The 22,771-nt window shown below is 32.2% G+C and overlaps 1 protein-coding gene across 1 annotated transcript in view; it reads right to left on the reverse strand.

Moving 5' to 3' along the window:
• Rims2 (regulating synaptic membrane exocytosis 2) overlaps window positions 1-22,771 on the reverse strand; it is a 281,763-nt gene that overhangs the window by 99,431 nt on the left and 159,561 nt on the right. The window contains 2 exon segments of the mRNA XM_013012421.1: window positions 6,283-6,455; window positions 17,532-17,632. Of these exon segments, the coding sequence (XP_012867875.1) occupies window positions 6,283-6,455; window positions 17,532-17,632 (274 nt within the window).

A 22,771-nucleotide genomic window follows, 5' to 3' on the forward strand; every position in this document is an offset into this window, starting at 1 on the left:
GATCGGAAAAGAGGAAGTAAAATTATCTTTAATCATACAATGTTCTATACAGAAAATTTCAAGGAATTAACAAGAAACATTTAGAGCTATTAAGTCACTAGAGTAGATTTCAGGATACAAGTATAGGTTTTCTTAGAATATGTTGGTAATGAGCATATCTAAAAATGAAATTAATGGAACAATTTCATTTATAATAACACTATAAAGAAAATAAAGTAAGTTTCACAAAAAAGGTAAGGTATATACATCAAAAACTACAAAATTTTACTGCAAAAATGTAAAGAAGGCCGGGTGCTGGTGATTCACGCCTGTAATCCTACATATTCAGGAGGCTGAGATCTGGGGATCACGGTTCAATGCCAGCCCAGGCAGGAAAAGTCCATAAGACTCTTATCTCCAATAAACCACTCAGAAAACCAGATGTGGCACTGTGGCTCAAGTGGTAGAGCACTAAACTTGAGCTGAAGAGCTGAGCGACAGCGCCCAGGCCCAGAGTTCAAGCCCAGGACGACAAAAAAAAAAAAAAAGTAAAGAAAAGGAATGGACATCTAGTGCTTATGGGTTGGAAGACAATATTGTTAAATGGCAATAATACTCAAAATAGTGGAATTGAATGAATACCTATCAAAATCCTAGCTGTCTTTCTATTTCAAATATTATGATCTGACTATAAGCTTCATTAGAATATACAAGTAATCCGAAAGAGAGGAGGAACATCATCAATATTCTATTTCCATCATAATTAACTTAGAGTATTAATATTAAAATTGCAAATTCCTGGACTCTACTCCAAACATATAGAATTAATTTTAGGAGTGATTTTCAAGCATTACTAAAGTTCATACTTGAATTTAATATTAAGCATAAAATATAATGGAAGTTATTTGAGCGTATGAGAGCATCATAGTAAACCAATGATTTGAGTTGGTAGGAAAGAAAACACAAGCCATGGGGATACTCAGCAGAAGAGCAGAGTTCATCATGTTCTCTAGGAATTAAAAAAAAATCCAGAAAACTAGAAACAAACAAAAAAACCCAAACTTGATATAAAAAAAATCAAACTTGATATAAACTGAACTAAATACTGGCTTTATAAATTTCAGAATCATTTATCAAACAGCAGAAACTTCTGTTGAGTTATTTGGTATACCAATGGCTAATATTGAACAAATGGTTTCTTAGACTAATGATAACAAAAGCAAATTGCCAGAATAACATACAACATTTACTTTCTTATACTATGTTCATCTAAGTTACAGGAAGGTGTAAATAAGAAAAAACTGGGTTACCCACTGATTTTCCTCTACTTAACAAATTAAAAAAGCCCAGAAAGACAAAGTGAATAGGTACATAAGAAGTAGGATGAAAATCCACATATTTTTGAGTCCTAATCACAATTATTTCCACAAAACATACTGCTTTGTCTTTAAAGGTGTTTAACATATGTATTATATTATACTATACATACAAAATTATATATGCATGTAATTCTGTATTCATAGTTTAACTGATTTAAGACTAATGTTATCAATAATGCCTTTGCATAAATGGACAATTATTCTGTTCATCAAGATAATTTAATGGCTTGCCCATGTTCTAAAAACTACTTATTAATAAAAATTTGAGCTTACTACCCTCAAAAGAGTAACTGTCTTCAAAAAATTATAATCACATAGCACTCATAGATTTGCTTTTAATAACTAAAAAGTCTGCAAAGAAATACACCTAGATTAAAAATATTATTTTTAGATAGATAAGGTTCAGTTCTAACAGAAAGCAACATTATAATATGTTTGGTTTTGACAAAATATAGTTCTTAATAATTTTATACATATTTTCCACTGTAGATTATTTAAGATTGCTTCTTTTTATGCCAAGATCTTTTCTGATATATCTATATGAAGTTGTTCTGGTATCTTGATGATACCTTTTAGATACAGAGCTATTCTGAAACATACACTTACACATAGCTAAGAAAAAGCTTTATCCTAAGGTTTAGAAATTTAGTAATATTAAATTAAATTTCATTTTTATTTCTAGTTATGACTACAGTGTCTAATAAATTTCCTAAATTATATTTGTTGAATGAATATTTCTCCTTTATCTCTCAACATTTTTTATAGGGCAACTTAATTTATCACATACAATATATAATATATATACAATTAGCAAATATAAGTAAGTTTAAAGTTTAAATCACACATACACAGTTATAAGAAGTGTTTCAAATGACAAATATCATTTTGAACCTTTTAGAGTTTACTAAATATAATCACTAGTACTAAAGGAATATATTACCAAGCCTACATACATGGTGGTAAATATAAATAACTAAATAAGACTGGTATTACTAATCAACTTAGAAAAATATTTGAATTAAAAATTTGCTATTCATTGTCTAGTACACTCAGTGTAATATAATTCATTACAGATGAAAAGTTAAATCAGATATGTGACATGCAATATCTTATTAGCATAATGAAAATAGCAATTAGATGTTATTTGTTCACTTGCAGTCCTTTGTTACGTACTAATATTACTATAAATACTGAAGTCAAAATTATTTTTTTCTTTATGAAACCTGGGTTCCAAAGTAAAGGTGTCTAATATACAATGGTATATTGTAGAAAAAGATTATTTTTAATAATATTGTATAACCATGTAAGTTATTTTCAGTATTTAAACCATCTAAGATTATGCTTATCAAGTACCAAACCAAAGGTTGCTAGAACATTTTCTCTCAAAAACAAAGACTGTTAGATTTATTCTAAGAAATTAAAGCAAATTCAAGATCCTATGTTGCAATAATGTATGACACTAACATTTTATTACAAACAACTGTGTACGTATACATCTTGCCACTTTATACAATATGTGTTTACCCAGAGAAATCAGGTTGGCCTCCTACAGTTTATAAGGCCAAATGTGTTCTGAAATTACTTAAATTGACTACAATAAAACATATTGCTAAGAATAGAACATTATTCTCTTTCCCAAGTAAAATTATATGCACTATGCCTGAAGAAAATGATGAAGAAAGTAATGTTTAAAAAGACTGAGAGTTTAAGATTATAATCTTCTCTAAACCTCTGCCCACAAAACCAGTATGACAATATGGGGTTAGGTTTTGGGCAAACACCAGTGGGTACATATGTTTTTCTCTATACAACAAAGAAAACACATTAGAGACTCAGATTTCACTCTGCTCTTAGAGGAAAGGAAACTCAATGTGTTTTTTCAAGGAAACTTTGGAAACTTACTCTGTAAATTAGAAATGATCTTCTGGATCAATAAATCAGAAAAAGTCATCTTTATTAATAAGATAATTATCAAGTTAAAATATAACAAAGACATATTTGAAATTACTAGTTTAGGCAAATCAGAAATTATGCCTTACTTACAATTCATTTTACATTTAATAACTGTTAAATAGAAACATTTAGAGAACAAAGCTATTCTGGAAACAAAAAGAAAGCTTCATAGACTAGACCACTGAGTTATATACAATGGGGTAAACACATGCTCAATTGTCTTTTTCATTAATAATAAGAAAGCCACAAAGTGCCGTGAGGTGTTGATATTATAATGCAAAAATTGATTAAAAATTGAATGAATCAAGCAGATTTTGTATAATATAAAATTCTGAAATTCTAGAAAACCAAATTCCTTTAAAATGTACATGATTGATATATGAAATTAGAGCAGACTCATCTTGACATGAAAAATAAAGTCTTACTGCATACTTGTGCTGATATGACTGTGTAGTGTACTTTCCAGTATAAACCAGTTTCACACTTACTTAGTGGTTTGTGTTATGAAAAGAAAAACGATGTAGCTGCTTTTACGTTATATTGCTGCACTCTTCTTCCTGTCTCTCTCCTGCTCAAAGCTCCTTCTCCAGTTTTTGTAACAATGGCATAATCTACCAAGTTTGCCTCCTATTAAGCACTAGACATCTACACTTTCAATTCAGTGTATCATGGACCAGGTGTGGTACATACCTGTAATCACAACACTCATCAAACTAAGGCAGAAAGATGATTTCAAGTCCAGCCTGGCTACATATTAGATTCTAGGACAATCTATACTACATAGTGAGTGAGAGACCCTGTCTTAAACAAACCAACCAACCAACCAACCAAAACTCTACATCAAACCAAAGGATCAAAAACACTGCTCTTCCTTCTTTCTTTTTCCCCTTTTGTCACTGTCTTTTTTTTGTTCTTCTGTACCTTTTGTCTTGTATGTAAGTTTATCTGATTTGGGGAAAGAAAGAGGAAAGCACAGAAATGGTAGGACAAAGGGTGAACTAATTCAGCAGTGATACTCACTAGGCACTATGTTAAAAATGAAGTACACAATTTGTGGAAGAGGGGAGTTGGGAGGGAAAAAACAGGGAAAAAGAGGGAAGAGGTACCACTGTTCAAAAAACAGTACTACGGGGGCTGGGAAGGTGGCTCAGTGGTAGAGCGCTTGCTTGCCTTGCATGCCTGAGGCCCTGGGTTCGATTCCACAGCACCACATAAGCAAAAAGAATAAAGCTGGAAGTGGCGCTGTGGCTCAAGTGGTAGAGCGCTAGCCTTGAGCTGAAGAGCTGAGGGACAGCGCCCAGGCCCAGAGTTCAGGCCCTATGACCGGACCCCAAAGCCCCCCCAAAAACAAGAACAAAAAAAAATACCAGTACTACTCATTACCTGACTTATGTAACTGCAGCCCCTTTTGTACATCACCTTTACAATAACAATAAAAAATAAAATAAAAAGAGTTTTGCATTTTTTTCTCTAATGATTCATTATCGGTAAAAGAACTACAATTGTATCTTTTCATTCATCTTCAGACTCTACTGCTAGAAAAGATACAAAGTAAATTCATGCTCAGACTTCTAAAAGGAAATCTAAGTTCCATTCATCTAGTTATAAAGAACTCTCAAACTAAATAAAACACTCTTAGAGTTAGTGAACACAAATTAAAGATGACTTAGAAATCAATTTGTTTGATAATAACTTACCAGTATATCAAAAAGTTATGTAAGAAGGTAAATTGGTAAAACACAATGAAATAAAGCAAACATACATGATTGAAATTATTTTAGGAATAGTGAAAAAAAAGACTATACTACTAAAGGGAATATCTACAAAAATATACATATTTTACCTGTCATCATCTTGTGAGAATCTCCTTTGTAAGTCCTCTTTGCTCCACTGTTCTTTTTCTTTCCCTTGCTCAGGTATATCTTGTGGTTTTTCCTCGTCTCCTGATTCTCTGTTTTTCTCCTTATTACATGCTTTTATAATCTCTGTCCCTTTCTCATTCTCATTAATGCTCTCATCTTTTACCTCTGAGTCCTTATGAACTATCTCTTCATGTTCATCCCCTTCTTTCCCTCCCTCTTCTATTCCCTTTGGCCTTTTGAATGCAACACAAATGGAAGGCATGCAAATAAATACAAAAGAAGGAAAAAAAGTCAAGAAAACATGCACATGAATTTAAACAGAACAGCAATGAAAACTATTAAAAACAAATATATGTTATAAGCTATGTCATAAGTTATAAGTGTGAAAACATTTTTTTTACTGTCAGAGAAGCACTAGGGGTATACAATAATCATACAGCTTCAATTCTTACATTCCTTTTCCAAAATTATTTGGAAAACTGGCAAAAACTATGATCTCTTATAGAGATTTAAGTCAAGTAGCGATTAAAAAAACCAGTAAGGACAAGTGAGAAATATAAATTATACTAATTTATATACTATATTTATATGTTTTTCAGAAGCTGAGAAAACTTTCCATACACTTAATGATTTCAGAGATCATCCTAGTAAAAAATATATTTAAAACTAGGAGATAACACTTTCTATATACTTATAGATAGGAGATCACCCTACTAAAAATATTCTTGTTTTCTAAATCATTGAGATACATTCAGCTCAGAAAAACTCCTCCAAAATATTATTTAGGTATTTTTTTTAGAACACTAAGAAGTTTACAACCTTACTTAACCATCACTTAAATTTTAGCGAGGATGTAATAATGGTAGTTAAGTCTTTAAATTGCAAACATAAAATAACTATTATTCCAAGTAATCTAGTACACAAAATTTATGGCAACAAATCTGAACTGTGCACCAAAATAACAATAAAAAAGAAAAATGTACAGAAGAGCCTACTACATTAGTGATATATTTAAAACCTTTTAAAAATAATGGGTTTGATGTTTATCCCAAGAAAAGGAAAGGTCCAGAATATATTTAACATTTTACTGTTAAACTCTCCTTACTCACCTGATTTTCTTGTTTCCTCTTGGCCGTTCTGACTGGACAGACATGTAGCTTGTGCTGCTGAAACGAGAAGCACTACTAGTCCTTGAAACCGCAGATATATCACTTACATCACTGTCCGAAGATTTAGTAGAAATATTATCTGCCCCTCTATGAGGATCCCATCCTGATCGATACTGTTAACACAGATGGACAAATACGCAGAAGTTGTCAGTATAACCACACAAAGCAGTCATTAGCTTTCTCCTATTTCAGCACTTTAATTGTCCACAGAGGATACTGCAATATCTCACTCAGTTGCATATAAACCAAAAGTGAATGGTAATTATCCTAAAAGAAAAATTCAATTTATGTGAAACCCTTGTTTTTAGCAAAGTAATTAGACCATTTTCACCACACCCCAAAGAAGGCCATTAAAGTAGTTTCAAAACAGCAATGGCCACAGGGAAGAACATTTAGGTAAAATATGGGAAATAAAATTTTGGTTTAATATTAGGAAGTTCAATTTTTAAATTTCTGAATAAATTTATAAAAAACTACAATGAGTTGCCACTTTAACTTATAAAAACCAATTCTAGTAGCCATTGATTTTTCTCTTTAATCCATTATGCTTCACTGAAAACCTAGAGATGACACAAAATCTAATTGTTAAACCGCTAAGTCTTTTTAGAATAACTAAGATAAAAGAGAAAGTTTAAATTCTGAACAGTTGCTGGAATTTTGATGGATCCTAGAAATACTAGAAGTCATTATTATTTATAATAGCTCAAACTTCCTGGAACTGAAATAATCAGTTAACTGGCACAGCCAGGGTTGCAGGGTGTTCTTGGGTGCTCAAGTGTTCTGGTAAATTGAAAAACAACACAAACATTTCATGTTAATAACCTATTCTCATAAGATACATTTAATGTAAAAACTAATGGACAAAACTTAATTTTATTATTGACAACCAAAGAACATTTGCCAGGAGTCTTCAAGCTGGAATGTAAAAAGAATAGACTTGGAGCCTAGAAAACCTAGAGCAAAAAAAAAAAAAAAACTTTTACTACCTGGGGAAAGGCAAGTAAATTATTTAACCTTTGAAAGCTTATTGCTCAAGAAATGTACTCACTACCTTACTTATGTAACTGTAACCCTTCTGAAATTAACTGTGACAAGAAAATTAAAATTAAAAACAAATTAAAAAAAAAAGCTTATTGTGGCTGGGAAGGTGGCTCAGTGGTAGAGCACTTGCTTTGCATGCATGAGCTCTTGGGTTCAGTTCCTCAGCACCACATAAACAGAAAAAGCCGGAAGTGGTGCTGTGGCTCAAGTGGTAGAGCACTGGCCTTGAGCTGAAGAGATGAGGGACAGCGCCCAGGCCCAGAGTTCAGGCCCCATGACTTACAAAAAAAAAGCTTATTGTAAAGTAATAAGATTAATACCTTCACTGTAAATGTTTTGAAACTTATAAATTATGTGTTATATCTAACATAAATTAATGAAACCATTATTAATACTATCATGTCATTGCTATCTAGTGGTATAACTAAATTTGTAATTCTGAATAAACATCAAATATGGCTATTACTGAGTATAATATTTAATTGATTTTTCTTTATTTATATGCATATTAAGCAAAATTTTGAAATGCCTTTATCCAGACAATTTTTGGAAACTTATCACATATACTGATATATTCCACAAATCCTTGAAATAATGATTAGCTTATATAACCTAACTTGCCGTGATTTTAATAAGTGTTATCTCATAACCAGTCTTCCAGGAGTAACAGTTCAGTATAAGTGTTAGACAGAAAGAAACATTTTGGTCAAGATAGACTGATGGGTAATAGACTACAATTTAAGTAACAAATCATATTTAAATGATTTGTTGCTTTCTTTCCTGTGGATCTCCTTGAACCTAGTTATATATTTCTATGTTAATAACTGACTATTTTCTTTACCTGTAAAACAAAAGGATCATTGCTAAGGCTCCATAAAATTTTAAGTAATGAAACTCATTAAAAAAATGCACATGTGGTAACTGGCCTGTCTTAGTCTACTTTACTCTTCAACTTTGTTAGATAAAGCTTTAATTATTAAAAAAAAAACTTCCCAAGCTTGTTCCTTTTTCTAGGAAATACCTAAGTAATAAAATGATAGTGTGTGCTTTGGAAGGGAACATTATTTAACTACATCACATTAATACTTTTAATATTAATAACAATAGTTAATATTAATTTTTTCAAATAATGATTTTAAAATATAAGTGAATTTACATAACTCATTAGTGTGGAAATGCTCTTTGGTGGTGAATCAAAGATTACATATTTTATCTATATAAAATATGCATACATATACAATAGATCGGTTGTTTATACATTTTTCTTAAAATTATTCAAATTAAATTTGATCTTAAATTCAGACATATATGGATATCTTTCATTTTATTTATATATATGTATATTTGGATATTTCATTTATATAAAAACCAAAGGCTTAAAATGTTCAATGTATTTGCTGAACTTTCTTACTCTTCAAATTTATGATTAAAAAAAAGAAGCCATCTTCTACTATTTCTTGAAAATAAAACTTCATAACTAGAGAGAAAATCACTTCTGATATTATATTTCTTATTTACTTGTGCTTGTTAGGCTATTATATCATCTAAATTCAACTGAATAACTTTAAGTTTTAACTCTAGGAGGCAACAGAATAATAATGTAGTAATTAAGAGCTAATGTTCCTGAGTGAGAATATTATTGGCTAAATAAATTATCATGTTTTTTTGGGACAGTTGCTTCTGTGAATATCTCAGTTTTCATCTGTTAAGATATGGAAAACCTTACAATTTTCTTAGGATTACTACTAGTACTAAACACAAAAATATAGGTATATGCACAATATTTGACACATAGCAAATGTAGTAGCAAATTATGGCGATGATGTGGCAGTGGTAATGATCAGACAATAGTTGTTTTTGTCAATTCCAGGAGTATATTAGCTAAAAATATATTTGATAGAAATATCCAACACTAAAAATATTATGACTGAAGCTAAAATAAAAGTTATATCTCTACACATATCTAAAAGATTTGTTCCAAAAATATTCTTCTAAAACAAAGCTAAACTCTTTTTTTTTTTGTCGGTCCTGGGGCTTGAACTCTGGGCCTGAGCGCTGTCCCTCAGCTCTTCCGCTCAAGGATAGCCCTCTACCACTTGAGCTACAGCACCACTTCCAAAACTAAACTCTTAAAGCCAAGTGTGCCCCTGATTTCCAATTACTTCTGGCGTCACCATCCTCATTTGGTCAGATTTTTCCATATTCTATAACCTTACAAGGAAATATGGATTCCCAACTAAAGGACAAGACTAATTTCTTCTCAATAGGAAATATGTATATGCCTTTTCTGGACTGGTGTAGACTATGCCTCATTTTAAATGTATATCCCAATACATTCCCCCAAATATCCTCCAAATATTCTGATTGGTTCTTGTCTTATTTGCTTCATCTTCATTTCTGTATCTTAACTACATAACTAGCTTCTTTCTTTCTTTCTTTGTTCCTTCCTTCCTTTTTTCTCCTCTCTCCTCCCTTCCCTTCCCCTCCCCTTCTCCTTTATTCCCCCCTTCCCTTCCCTTCCCTTCCTTCCCCACCCCCCTCTTTCTCTCTCTTTTTTTCTATTTTCCTTTTGGTGTGGTCCTGGGGCTTGAACTTGGGGCCTGGCCACTCTCCCTGAGCTTTTTGTGCATTTTACCACCTAAGCCACAGCTCCACTTCCAGCTTTTGTTTTTGGTGTTTAATTGGAGATGAGTCATATGGACTTTCCTGCCAGGGCTGGCTTTGAATTGATCTCAGCTTCCTGTAGCTAGGGTTATAGGCATGAGCCACCATGCCCAGCTCTACTTACTTAACTTTAAATTTCAGTAGTCAAAACTAAACTCTGCCTAATGTAGACTTTAACATTGTAGGTCTGCCATAACTGTCAATCCTGTACTTGTGATTCTTTGATGCACATAGGCTAATTTACAGTTTAAGTGTTTGTATAGTTTGTTACACATTTATGAGTACAGTGTGTATTGCATATATCTTTAAATGAGTTCCCAAAAAATTTGTTTGTTGAGCTAAAATTTTAGAATTGTTAAATTTAAGGAAAGATAAGAGCTCTCAGATTATAACTGCATGCCTTTCATGTAATTCATCACATACTATATCTTTTTATAGGGATCTGTAGAAATATATTTGTATGTGTGTAAATGTGTTAATGCTTAATTTTAAAGCCTATAAAATTACAAACTATTGGAAACTTTCTTATGTTCATATCTATCTTAAACCTAAAAGTCAGATTTAAGTGTCTGCTGCTTAGCCATCTTTTGAATAAGTTAAAGATAGCTTCCCTCTTAAGGACTTTTCAGAAATGTATTTTCAAAATGTTTAGAAGTGTCCTTAACAATTAGCAGCTTCTTTTCCAGTGCCTAAGCCATAAAATCATTAAAGTCATATTGAATGGAGTGTGTTGTATACAGAAAGAAAAGTTCTAATTTGATGATATTCTGCTATCTCTGGAAGGCCTGCACCAAATACACTTTCCTGTTAACTTCTAAGCAACTGAGCATGTTTGCCAAAGGGACAGCTCAGACTTGAACTACACAAAGACATGTGATAATCTGAATGGGAAATCTGGAAAGTGAGAAAGAATATAAAAATATTTGAATAAAGAAAATTTGGAAAACTATACTTTGAACATGTCAAGAATAAAACATCTTCACATTTACTATCCCCCAGAAAAGTAATAATTAATTAAAGAAATGTTTCAGTATATTTTCACACTTAATAAGTATACCAAAGTTTAAATGTTAGCTATAAAATAAACTATATTATTATACAAAAGAAAATAAATTACTATTATAAGAAAGTTATAAACTATGAATGTGAATAAGTAAATTCATTCAAGAAATAACTATTGTTACTTTGGCACTCCACAGTAAATGTTTTAATTAGAATACACTAGGAAACAGCTGTAAGATAAACAATAAATGATGTGCTCACTGTTCTCTTACAGGAAAAAAAAAACAACAAAGAAGATTCAAGATCTCAACTGAAAATTGCTCTGACTGAAGATCATTAAAATCTTGGAAGAGAATGAAGTAAAGCCTTTCCCGACAACACTTTGACAATTTGTACATTACCTACCATGTAGATCACAAATAAGAAAAGTTTACAGGAAATTATTATTCTTTAGGATGTTCTAGACTCTAAAGAATCCCTACATGGTCTGGAAAATTAATATGCTTCCTATGTACCTAAGTTTAATGGAAAGTAAGTTTATTTGCAAACTTACATTGAAAAGAAGACTACCATTAAAATTTTTAGGATGATACGCTTGAGAAAAACATAAAATTGAATTTCTAAAAGTTCTATTTACTCCAGTATTCTCACTTGAAATTCTTAGGTTATTTCCCAGTTTGATTTTCCTTCAGCATCTCAAATCTATTTGATAGATCATTGTACATGAACTCTGAAAAAAAAGATGACAGTGGACTATGAGAGTTCCCTTAAATATAGCTTGCTTTCAATTCAATAAGTCTCAACAGAAATCAAGGCTAATTAATATAAGGAATTGATCAGTACAAACTAGTGTGCAGTGAAAGTCCAATATTGAAGAAAATAGGGTTGATGTTATCAAGAAATACTTATAAGTTACCTTCAAATCATATTCAGAGAGGAAACACTGGGTATTGTTTTTAAAAATAAAATCCTAGAATAAACAATCTTTGGTAGTTAAAGGAGTCTGAAGTTCTGAGCATAATTCTTGGTATCAGTCTGGATGTGGAGGAGAGAACAAAGGCAGAAGAAATTCACTTAATAGTCAATCATATGAGCAAGAGTAGGCTCTCCTTCCTTCCATTAGGTTTTTATATCATATTATAATTCAGAGTATTTGTAGTACTTTGATTGCACCACAGTTGCAACATTTTCTTTTTAATGATCTACTTCCAAATAATTTTGTCTCTGTCCTATTTAAGGTTCTTACAGTGCCTAATTTTAATGCCACACTGCAAAAAAAGTTATATTTGTGAGAGAAAATTTTGGCTAGATAGGACCTCTAAAGAGAATATTTGTGTAATTATGGTTTATACTTTAGAGAGTGAAGAGAGAAAAAGCCATAGACACTTAAGTATTTTTTAGACTTACGCTTGTGATATTCTGCAATGAAATTCTAGGTCAAGAGATTACTGGTAGCTACATGCTCAAAGGAAAGTGTTCTAAGGTACTGCAAAGCCTACTGAATATATAATGCCTCTACCTGGAAAGGAATCAAGGAACTAAAATTTTTACTGGAGATCACAGAATCAAGTTTTCATTTTGGATGGTCCGTAGGCATGATGACATCTATAGTTAGCACAATTACAAAGCTAGCTATAATAATTACATGTGTATTTTCTACTTAGTTATAAAAGACACAGCCTTAAATCATCTATGCAGATTATTCTATTTAATCCTTCTAACACTTTTGAGATAGGCTCTGTGATAGCTAAAGCCAGATGAAATGGTTTCCTGTAACCAAGCAGAAAACCCTCTTCATAAGGTCTAATAATCCTTGAAGGCACAGTTAACATATCAATTCCTTTGTAAAGTCATCCTCTATTCCTTTAAGGACAATTAATCACTGCTTTAAGTGCTTATAAAATTAAGCCTTCATAACTGTTTTTATAATGTGGTATCATTTTTTTTTGTCAGTCCTGGGGCTTGAATTCAGGGCCTGGACACCATCCCTGAGCTTCTTTTGTTCAAGGCTAGCACTCTACCACTTGAACGACAGTGCCACTTCTGGCTTTTTCTGTGTATGTGGTACCGAGGAATCAAATCCAGGGCTTCATCATGTTAGACAAGCACTCTACCACTGAGCCACCTTCTCAGCCCCATCATGTGTATTTTTTTGTTTTGTCTACTACTATTCATGCTGTCTCTCTAATTACCCAAACACCTTTGTAGATTATAAACTCCCTGAAGATACCTTTTATTCATTTTTTTGTATTTCTGTTATTTAGATCAGTGCTTGGCATATAATAGGAAATCAATGAACAATTAATAAATCAAGATGAATAGAATAGTTTATCTTTATCTGGATAACATACTGAAGTATTATCCTCTGCATGAAGCATCAAATCAGAGTACAAGGCACTGTCATAATATAGTTTAATCACATAATTACATCATTATCTATGAGGAATGTGGACAGTGGTATTGTGGTAAATATTTAACAACTTTTTAAGAGTGGGGAGGATTTGTTTGCTTGCTTGATTGTTTTTGTTGCCCGTAGTAGGGCTTGAATTTAGAGTTTTGTACTTTTGTTCACTGGCTTCCTTGCTCAAGGCTGGTGCTTTATCAGTTGAGCCATCGTCTAGGCCATTGGAGCTTCTAATTAACAGACTTTCTACTTTCTGAATTATAAAAATTGCCACCATGGCAGATTTTATTTTACCAAGTGCTCATTCTTAAGTGAAATATAGTACAAGGTGTGGGGTTTACAAACACAGCCATTATTACACTAAGAATTCTCAAGAGACAATGTGCAAAGGAAAATAAAGTATATATAATTTAGTTATCCAGAGAATTCTTTGAAATGTGCAACAGCACATAACAGCAATAACAACTTAAGGTCAAAAAACCATAATCAGAGTAAAGGTAGCCATTAGCATTTATCTAAAAACTATTAAGGAGTCAACCAAGTATTTCTGGTTTGGGCAAAAGTTAATAAAGTACATAATTTTTCCTGGAGAATTTGTAGACGATTATGACTTGCCAAAAGGTTTGTCTTTGTGGAAACACTATGTCAATTAGTGATCAGCATATCTTTAAGAAGCATCATTATTTATTTACTTCTTCTTCTTCTTCTTCTTTTTTTTTTTTTTTTTGCTAGTCCTGGGTCTTGACCTCAGGGCCTGGCCACTGTCCCACAGCTTCTTTTGTTCAAGGTTAACACTCTAACACTTGAGCCACAGTACTACTTCTGGCTTTTTCTGTTTATGTGGTACTGAGGAATTGAACCCAGGGCTTCACACATGCTAGGCAAGCACTCTACCACTAAGCCATCTTCCCAGCCCTATTTATTTACTTCTATTGATTGTTCACAATTTTCAGAGACAGGACCTATGTTAGTTCTGCAATGAGAGTCTAGGTTTAGAGATCTTAGGTTGCCACACAGAATTTATGCTATTTCCTTTAACAAAAATTTGTTTACCATTTATTCTCCAGAATCAGTAACTTTTCACCCATTCTAACCTACCATTCACTAAAACTGTCCTAAAACCAAAAATCTATTTTACCACTCAATGAAATCTTTGGTTTTCTTTTTTCTCTCTTATTGAAACCCCCATGTAATGGCATCTCTGATACTGTTACTCGTCGTTTCTTTTCTATATCCCAGACTGTTCCTTCTTAATCTCTTCCTAGTCTAACTTTTCCTAATTAGATTCCATTTTCCTTAAAATACTATCTTAAACCCTCTTTTATTTTCATTGTACACATTGTACACACAGGGGTGGGAATCTCTAACTGAAGTTTATATAAGGTCCACAAATTATCTGGACAGACAGGAATGCTTCCAGTCTATCTCATTACTGGATATGACTGGACAGACAGGAATGCTTCCAGTCTACCTCACTACTGGCTACCTGTGGCCATCTGCCTAGTTTTGTATGGCTCATGACTGATGTTAAGCAATGGCCCTTGGTCAAAAAAGTTCATCACCCTGTGCTCATTTTAATTATCACATAATGAATAAGTGATACTTACTTTTTTCCTTACCTCTCTCCCAAGCTTTAGACCTATATTCATACGTGCTAACAGGATATCTCTGAAGTATGGTTGGCAAGTCCATCAAAATCAATATGGTCAAAACCAAATTCATAGCTCATCCTGTCTCTATAGCCCCTAACTTCCTGCACTATCAGGCTCAGAATCCATGGTATCCAAAGATAAATTGGAGGTTATCTTTGACTTCTTCCCCAATATCTTCCATTCTAATCAGTTCAGGCAATTTTGCTTACTCATGTAATGGAAACAAAAATCACCTCAATATCACCTCAGCCAACTGAGAGTTGTGAGTTCTTGGTCTTTCATGTTGGTAATCAGAATATGTAATATCTACTTATCTAGGGAAGCTACTTGTGGCTGCCTACCCAATATGCTTTCTCCTTCCCTGTCCTTTTACTAAAATAATCCAAACTCTCTTTTCTGGTCTAAAACCAAGAGCAAAATAAAACAACTTCATTTTTCAGGATCCTTTGTAATTAGGGTGATCATTAGTCAATTTTTACCGTTGAGCAGGAATTGAGAACAAGAGTTGAGGAGAGCAATGACTTTTCTAACTCAGTGGGCTGGCTTGGCTGGCCTTCCTTCTTATTCTGATAATTTGAGTATGAACTTCTCAGTGCAGTAGCCATGCTGTGAAAATGGACCTGCAATTCAGAAGGCTTGGTGCTATAAGTACTAATACAAGTCTTGGGCTTCTGTTTGGATTTCTTTTACATGGAAAAAAGAAAGTCTCTTATTTAGAAAATTTTGCCATTTTTTTATTATGAATAGCTAAATGTAAGTCTGTCTGATACACTACTGTTCTTTGTATCAGAGAAAATATTATGTTGGCTTATTTACTACAGGCTGGCTAACACTAAACCTGACTTGAAAATTTATGTTTATTCAAACTTCCTATTTTTAACCTTTGTTAGATTTTATAATTTAATTATTTTATACTTGACACAATAGAAAAAAGTTCTGAACCAAGGAAAATAACTCTGGACCATAACAGTAATAATAATTAATATTTGAATAATTAAAACAACTTTCACATATTTTGTTATTTTCTTTTTCCCAACATCTGATAAAATTACTTTTAAACATTTATGACTATATAAAACATGAACACTTAGCCATTCATCAGTTTAGCTGTAGCTATATAAATTCAGTGATTTTATTTATTTCCAATAATATTAGTCTAAAATTTACTGCCAAAAAAGCCTTAAGTTGAGCCATGGCTAAAGTTGTAGAGTGCTAGCCTTGAGCACAAAAATTCAAGGATACTCATAGTATACACAATACTCATGACATAAAATAGTATTGTGCACCCAAAAATGTCTTGATCATTAAAATGTAATATTCTTTACTTCCTCCTTTGTTAGATCTCATAACTCCACTTACACCTAATTAAATAAGCTTAAAGAAATTCTTGTTGGGCACCAGTCGCTCAAACCTTGCTATTCAGGAAGCTGAGATCCAGAACTTTGCAGTTTGACACAACTCAGGCAGAAGTTGGTTAGATTTCATCTCCAAAAATATAGCCAACAAAATGCAGGGCTGGAAGTGTAACTCAATTTGAGATCCTGAGCTCAAACTTCAGTCCTGCCAAAATATGGTTACTAAAAGAAATTTTGAACTGGGCTGGGTGGTAGAGTGCTTGCCTAACATGCATGAAGCCCTGGGTTTGATTCCTCTGCACCACATAAGCAGAAAAAGCCGAAAGTGGCACTGTGGTTCAAGTGGTAGAATGCTAGCCTTGAGCAAATGAAGCTCAGGAATAGTGCCCAGGCCCTGAGTTCAAGCCACAGGATTGGCAACAACAACAGAAGAACTTTTGAACTCCTAATAATAATATTAATAATATGTATTTTGTTTTAATAACAGTAATAAACCAAATTCAATTAAATGATATAAGGAAAAATATCTAAGAAAATGAAGATGATAACAGAAATTCTTAAACATTTTTCAAGGATTATAAGTTTCCTGTTTTGTTTTGTTTTTTGCCAGTCTTGGCGCCAGAACTCTGAGCCTGGGCATGTCCCTCAGCTCTTCAGCCCAAGGCTAGCACTCTACCACTTGGGCCACAGCACCACTTCCAGCTTTTTCTGTTAATGTGGTGCTGAGGAATCGAATCCAGGGCCTCATGCATGCAAGGCAAGCACTCTACCACTGAGCCACCTTCCCAGCCCCAGAGTTATAAGTTTTATAAAATGAAAACAACCCTATAAGATTTGTTGTTTAGCTCTAGATCTCCTACATAACACAATAATGTGGGGTTTTGCTTTGAAATGATAATATCTATCCTTAAAGTCTGAGATACAAGCACATAATAAATTTGAACACTTAATAATTTCAAGGGGCCCTTGCTTTATATGTTTCTGTCTTGGCTAATTTGCACTCAGTGAAAGAAATCTAGAGGTTTCATATGACTGATCATCTTACAACTTTTAAAAAGAAAATTGTCTTGCCTTCGAATGGTAATCTTGTTCCAGTCTGGGGTCTGATCCAGCTACCTGTTTGTATTTGTTAATTTTCATTTGGCGATTTCTCTCCTCTATATCCATAGCACCTATTGAGTAGAAAAAAATCCATAAAATTAATGTTCAGTTTAGTTTTTTTTCTGAGTCCTACTTATAGGAGGTATAAAAGAAGAAATGCTACACTGATACATTATTTTGATTCAAAGTAGTATATATAAATTAAATGCCATGTGTTTTTTAGATTTATTTAAAGTATACAATGTGGTAAATAAAAGCATGACTAATTATTATGTTAAGTGATTTTAACTGAATAAAATATATATGACCTGAAAGAGAAGAAAACAAATCCTCCAAACTTGATGGAAAACACTCTGGAATTATCTATGTGCAAAAAGAATGTCTTTGATAACACAAAAATTTGACTAATAATAAAAGGATTTAGACTTACAACTCATCATATTTACTTGCATAAATATTTTAAGTCTATTGAGTTAAAGATGAAATTAGAAGCTAAATCATAAAATTAAGCTACATATTAAGACAGGTTGTCTCAGCATACTTGTGGAGCTGGTTATCAGGAACTTTTGAAGTTAAATTTTCTAGAAAGGATCAAGAAAAATGCTTTACAATAACATTTTGTACAAGATACTATGCCAGTAAAGGCATAAAATATTACTGAAATGAATTTACAAAGAAAATAGAATGGAAAGAGGTGGGAGGTGAAATGGTAAGCATAGTATAAAATGAGGTCAATGCTCCCTGAACTGGTGCTACCTCATAAAAATGATCAAGTATGGCTTTAAAATCTTTCACTGGAATGGGAACTAAATTTTATGAATAAATCCTATCAAACAGAGTAAAAATTTAAAATACACTATTTATTAGGTAATTTCATAGGAATACTATATTCCTCTTATATATAGAAAATGGAAAAAAAGAAAATATCATACAGTACAAATTTATACAGTGTGCAAAATGGCTTGGTAGGCAGCCATAAAGCATGTTATCATGTAAATTCACAACACTATGTATAGATAGGAATATAAGCATAAACATATATATTCCTTACTTAAGATATATAGACCTATGTATATCTATTGAATAAGTATTTTTAGTTCTTACTTGATTTTAAAAAATAGTATAAAAGAAAATGGGATTTAAAATTGTAGCAGAATAATTAAAGTTACAGTATACTATCTTGGGTCATATTTTAATATTAATGTTTTAATTTTTAAAATATTACTTTTGATCTACATTTGTTGTACATTAGCTATATTAGTTAAAAACAAACTTTATATGAAAACAAGTTAATGAATGTAAGATAAAACAGAAGAAAATAAAAAGATTAAGATAATCTTGAAGAAAAGTATGTTTGAAGAGCTTACGTAATAGGCAAGTGCATATGGAAAATAGTATACATATCTACTAGTCTATGAAACTTCAAGTATGGAATTGTTTGAATTTTAAGAGATACTATCAGAAAAAATATTTATTTTCTCCAATGACAAAGGAATTAGCAAGCAGAACATCAAAAAGAATTAGCATTGAAAGACAAATATAGTGTGTAAAGTGTGTTTGAAAGATTTTGAACATTGAAAGACAAATACAGTATGTAAAGTGTGTTTGAAAGTTTCTAAAAGAAAAAAATAAGTAATGTTGTTATCATATTATATGGCAAACTACTTTGTTAAATATGTATAGCACCAGTTTATAAGGAAATTTAGGAACATATAGGCTCAGACACATAGATATACACATATGTGAATGATACACATTTTCTAATATTTATTATTTGCTATTTACTGGATAGCAACCTCCTATCCAGCTATATTAACTTCTGATTCAGAAATAAAGATGTGATGCACTGGCAGTAGTTGGTTTATCTTTTCTGTAAAGAGTTCAGTAGTAAATATTGTAGACCTTTTGAACCATATACAAACTTACTCTGATACAAGTTGGACACTACATTTCAAAAGCAGCTACAAACAATGCACATACAATTGAGTGGCTACTACAATTGAGTGGCTGTAATTCAATAACAAATCCACAGCACAAATCATCCTGAATGGAGAAATCTGAAAGTCTTTCCTTTACTATTAAGCACAAGAAAAGGGTTTCCACTTTCACTTCTCTTATTCAACTCAACACTTGAAATTTTATCAGAACAATGAGGCAAGTAAAATAAAAGGGATACAAATAGCAAAGGAAGAATCCAAACTATCTATATTTGCAAGAATAGATTTATAGGGTCTATATGTAGAAAATTCAAAATACTCTGTAAAAATCCTTCTAAAACTGAATAAAAATTCAGCAAAGTAGCAAAATAAAAATCACCAAGAGTGAATTCCTTGAGAAAGAAACCCATTCACAAAAGCCCTAATAAAATAAAATAACTTGAAATAAACAACTCGGGGTGAAAGACTTTTACAATAAAAAAATTCAAAACACTGAAGACTAGAAGATGCAAAACCTTCCTACATTGGACTGGGAGAATCAGTGCAGTTCAAATGGCTAGATACACTGGAATCAAAAGCCGCTTTTTTGAATGGCAACTCCTTTGCACAACTAATTAAAAATAATAAAAATATTAATGTAAGTAAATAAAATAAATGACAATAGTAACAAAAGCTATCTACTGATGCTGTGCATACCTCATCAAAACACTAATGATACTCCTTGTAGGATTAGAAACAAAATCCAATTTAAATAGCTAAATCAATCCTGAGAAAAAAGATCAATGTAGAAGGCATCAGAATACCTAAAAATTTCAAAATATTATACATCATAATAACAAAAAATGAAAATCATGATAATGGAATAACAGCAGTCATATAACCAGTGAAACAGGATGAAAGACAAAAAAAATAAGCCAACACATCTACAAAACTGATTATTGACAAAGGAACCAAAAAGACACAAAGAAGAAAGTACAGCCTCTTCAACAAATGGTGCTAGAAAAATTGTTAACTTGGAGAAGATTCAAACAAAACTCATTTCTCACTTTGTAAAACAAACAACATCAATAAAAAATTACAATAGATGAAAGCTCTTAATGAAATACACAAAATTGCAACTGCTAGGAAAAAAGCAGAAGCTATTCAAGATATTGCTGTAGGTAAATATTTTCTGAATAGGATTCCAATAACCTAAATAGATATAAAAGCCAAGAATGGACAAATAGGAATATATTAAATTAAAAAGAAAAGTCTGCACAACAAAGGAGACAACAACAAAATAGAAAAAGAACTTACAGAATGGAGAAAAAAATCTCTGCAGGCTATTCATCTGACAGAGAATTGCTATCCAGAATAAATAAAGTCAACATGCATACAAAAAGGATATCTGCAAAACCATGTACTTTGTGGCCCTATTCATAATAGATAAAGTATGAAATCAGCATAGATGCTTGTTAAGAAATGAATGGATATGTTGTTGGAGGATTTAGTTTTTTGAGTTCTAAGTATATTTTAGATATGAGGCCCTTGTCTGTTGTGTGGCTAGTGAAGATCTCCCAATCCTTGGGCTTTCTATTGATCTTATTAGCTATGTCCTTTGCCATGCAAAAACTCTGCAGTTTCATGCAATCCCATGTGTCCAACCTTTCTTTGATTTGTTGTGTTTCTGGATCTTTATTAAGAAAATTTCAGCCTGTGCCAACGAGCGCTAGAGTTTCTCCTCCCTGTAATGTTTTCAGAGTGTCTGCTTTGACTTCGAAGTCTTTGATCCATTTGGAGTTGTTTCTGGTGTAGGGTGATATATGAGGAGAGCTTTAGTTTTCTACAGGTGTTTAACCAATTTACTGAAGAGGCTGTCTTTCTTCTATTCTATTTTTTTAGCTCCCTTATGGAAGATTAAGTGGCTATGAGTCTGTGGGTTCATTTCTGAGTCTTCAGTTCTATTCCATTGGTCCTCAGATCTGTTTTTGTGCCAGTACCAAGCTGTTTTAATTACTATGGTTTTGTAGTAGAGTTTGAAATTTGGTATTGATATTTTTCCAGCACTGTTCTTCCTGGATTGTATTTGCTATCTGGGGTCTTTGTTGTTCCACATGAATGTTTGGATTGCTTCTTCTATTTCATTGAAAAAATGAGGGGAGATATTGATAGGTATCACATTGAATTTGTAGATAGCCTTGGGCAGTATTGCCATTTTCACGATGTTAATCCTCCTATTCTGGGAGCATGGGAGGCTTTTCCACCTCCTTAGTTCTGCTTTAATTTCCTTTTTCAGTTTTTTAAGGTTTTCATCATAGAGGTCCTTCACTTCTTTAGTTAACTCCTAGGTATTTTATTTTTGTGGGGCTATTATGAAAGGATTAAAGAAAATATTGTATATATACACAATGAAGCATTATCCAACCAAAAAGAATGATGATATAATTTGGAGGAAAATAGTTGGAATTGGAGGATGTCATGTTAAGTAATATAAGCTAGACACAGAAAGGCAAGTATCATGTTTTCATTCATACAGAGAGAGATAGAGAAGGAGAGAGAGATGAACTGAAAGTAGAAGAGGGAATACTAAGGGAATATTATGGAAGGGGAAGGAAAAGAAGATCAACAAATCAGTGGGAGGCAGGGATAAAAGGGAAAAAGGAATATGGACATGACTAAAGGTTGATACATGCATATATGGAAAGAAACAGTGATATCCATTATTTTGTGTGTTTAGTATGCATTAATGGGTGTTTCCTTGAAAAGAAAACCTTATTTAAAAGTGTCATGCAGGATTCAACATACTGTCACTTCTAAAAGTGATTTTTTTCCTTACTAATGGTTTTTAAATTACACAAGAATTAGTTATTTAAAATTACATGATTATATTTAACATAACTAGAATATGAAAGAATATTAATCTATACTTGTTTATGAGCAAATGAAAGTAGAGTGATACACTTAAATACATCAATTTAAATTCCAATCCTAAACAAATCTCTTATCTCCAGATCCAGTCATCACTTATATACAGTAACAAAGGTAAAAATCCTTGACCAAAAAAATCTTTAATCAACAAAATTTCACTCACAAATGTGAGTAAATGCACCTTTTAACGTGTAAATTTAACTTTTCCTAGAAAAATAATCTATGATACAAACAATAATAAGCATTTTCCAAAATTATTGGGCTGACAAGAATCTTCTCTTCTTTTTCTATATCTATACAACCTTTTCACACTACAAAAACACTCCACAAAGTATTATCCTTAGAGAAGAATGCCTCATATTGACA

This window comes from Dipodomys ordii, unplaced genomic scaffold (genome assembly GCF_000151885.1).
Source record: "Dipodomys ordii isolate 6190 unplaced genomic scaffold, Dord_2.0 Scaffold17, whole genome shotgun sequence".
In the NCBI taxonomy this organism is placed as follows: Eukaryota; Metazoa; Chordata; class Mammalia; order Rodentia; family Heteromyidae; genus Dipodomys; species Dipodomys ordii.